General features: G+C 39.9%; 1 protein-coding gene across 1 annotated transcript in view; it reads left to right on the top strand.

The window, feature by feature from the left end:
• Positions 1-2,360, top strand: part of LOC119594540 — a 9,995-nt gene extending 7,635 nt beyond the window's left edge. The window contains exons 5-10 of the mRNA XM_037943572.1: positions 294-448; positions 604-701; positions 860-1,004; positions 1,111-1,312; positions 1,425-1,564; positions 1,668-2,360. Of these exons, the coding sequence (XP_037799500.1) occupies positions 294-448; positions 604-701; positions 860-1,004; positions 1,111-1,312; positions 1,425-1,564; positions 1,668-1,750 (823 nt within the window). The 3' untranslated portion in view covers positions 1,751-2,360. The remainder of the gene's footprint in view (positions 1-293; positions 449-603; positions 702-859; positions 1,005-1,110; positions 1,313-1,424; positions 1,565-1,667) is intronic.

The following is a 2,360-nucleotide window of genomic DNA, read 5'->3' as shown; positions in this document are numbered from 1 at the left end:
AACAAAATTTCCAAACTAAAATCACAGAGGAAGCGGCGTTTGTGTGCATGGCTTCCTTGTTGACGTGAGTGAGTTAATTTCACAGGAAAGTCGGTGCTGTAGAGGTCAGAGGGGATGTCTGTCGATGGATGTGTACATAGGCTAATTAATTACGTTGTGTAGAAATTGTAGTTTGATTTTGTGTAAATAAAAAGAGTGGAAAATTTGTGTTAATTATGGTAGGTTGGAAATGAGTTTTACCATTTTTTTTTTTTTTTTAAGAGAAGGGTTATTAATCCTCCTGAAATTGACAGATTCAGCCTGGTCAAGGAACACCTTATTGAATTTAACCAACTTGCTATGGCCAATCATGATGGATCGGAAGACATGTTGAATCGCGTCATGACTAAAGACAACATAGGCCTGGCTGCGCTCCTGGAGACCAAGGAAGCAGCATGGGAGAATTCACGTACGTTTCTTGATAAACTGGCCATTAATTAATCATTTATATTTGGGTGTCTTAAGGATACAAGGTATCACAAAAAGATTAATGTCTGTTGTAGAACATATTGCTGCAGGGCTAATATTATCTGTTCATGTGCTCATCGAAGTCCATATCCACAGAATTGCTGCCAGATAAATCCCAAATCAGCCAGCCTGTGCTAGTATGTACAGCCCACATTCATTGGGACCCAGAGTTCTGCGACGTCAAACTCATTCAGGTGAGAGTCGGTGTCTTGTCTCACTCACTCACTCCTTGCCATCAATTGGTGAAGTTTGTAGTTCAAGAAGAATTTATAAAACGGTTCTGATAAATACTTTATAGAAAAAAAGTTTTACATATACATATACTTACAAAACCCATTTCTCTTTCCTTCAGACAATTATGCTGATGAGTGAAATCAGACAAATTATCACACAAATTGTCGAGGATTCACAGCATAGATCTCGGTCTGGGCACAAGATGGATCCAAACTCCATTCAGCTTCTCTTGTGCGGAGATCTTAATTCACTTCCTGACTCAGGTGAGTTTGTGTTATTGTTGCTAAGAAACCGGTTTGAGTGTGTGGTTTTGAGATGGTACAGTTTGCAGTCTACAGTGTGTTAATGTGCAAATGTTTTCTGTTTTAGGTGTAGTTGAGTTCTTGACAAAGGGAAATGTGTCGATGGACCATGAAGACTTCAAAGGTTTTGGGTATAAAACCTGCCTGCAAAAGATTGCTATGGCCAAGACTAATAATTCATTAGTCAATTCTAATTCCAACATCTACACCCATTCTTTCAAGCTCTCGGCTGCCTATGATTTTAGCATCATGGCATATACCAACTATACGTAAGTTTAACAGCAACTTTAGTGTTTCGTCTTAAACATTTGCTTATAATATATCTGGAATTTAGGTCCCTAGTACAAGATTGGAGACTTAATGTGTTTTTTTTATTTCCAGGTATGATTTCAAAGGAATCATAGACTACATCTTCCACAGCAGTGAGACAATGTCAGCTTTGGGTGTCTTGGGACCCATTGACACTGACTGGTTTAAAGATAACAAGGTGTTGGGCTGTCCACACCCTCATATACCTTCAGGTATTAAAAGAGTTGATTTCTGTAGAATAGGAAGAGTGCATATCATGTTAACAGATTTTTGACTGTAGAATATTTTGTATTAACAGGTTTGCTTCCCTTCCAGATCACTTTCCTCTACTGGTTCAACTTGAGATGCGGCCAGCATCAGCATCCATCAGCCAACCAAATGGTCTCCTTCACAGGTAGCCTGTGGGAGACTCTCTCTCCACAACCACCATTACTTTGGGGGGCAGTCCATTCACCACAGGTCTCACTAGGAGACCTTAGAATACCAAATAGTTGCCAGCTCCACATTGAAAACAAAGCAGGGATTGAATATAGCCAAGTCACCTGCTAACATTCACCCCTAAATTACATATGGACACCTCAGGGCAGCCAATATGTTGTGATGATGGAAAAATGGAAGTGTTATGTTGAGCCATGTGTCGGTTTGGTTAATCTGCAGGGCTGCAAGTAAAAAGGGAGAAAAGACATCATCTGGTTGCCAGAGAAAGTTTAGGGCCCTTTTGATATGTATTGTTTCTTGGAACAGTTGCCCTAACACCATCCAGACCATTGAGGCCTTGTTAATGTGTTTTCAGGAGCACACACTACAAGAGCGTTTTGTGTGGCACTGTGACAGATTTTTTCCCCTCTTCTCTTCCTCCATAAATCTAGATGATAGTCAAGTTAGGGGTGTCACGGTACAAAAAGCATTAAGGTACGAGGATTGTGTATGAATGGATATATACTGCATACTCTGGTAAATGGGGCTAGAAACTTGTACAAAAAATATAGCTAAAATGTAGGTCTGATT

The sequence above is a fragment of the Penaeus monodon genome, chromosome 34, assembly GCF_015228065.2.
Source record: "Penaeus monodon isolate SGIC_2016 chromosome 34, NSTDA_Pmon_1, whole genome shotgun sequence".
Taxonomy (NCBI): Eukaryota; Metazoa; Arthropoda; class Malacostraca; order Decapoda; family Penaeidae; genus Penaeus; species Penaeus monodon.
Note: the sequence above shows the minus strand (reverse complement) of the source record. Positions and strands in the feature narration are given on the sequence as shown.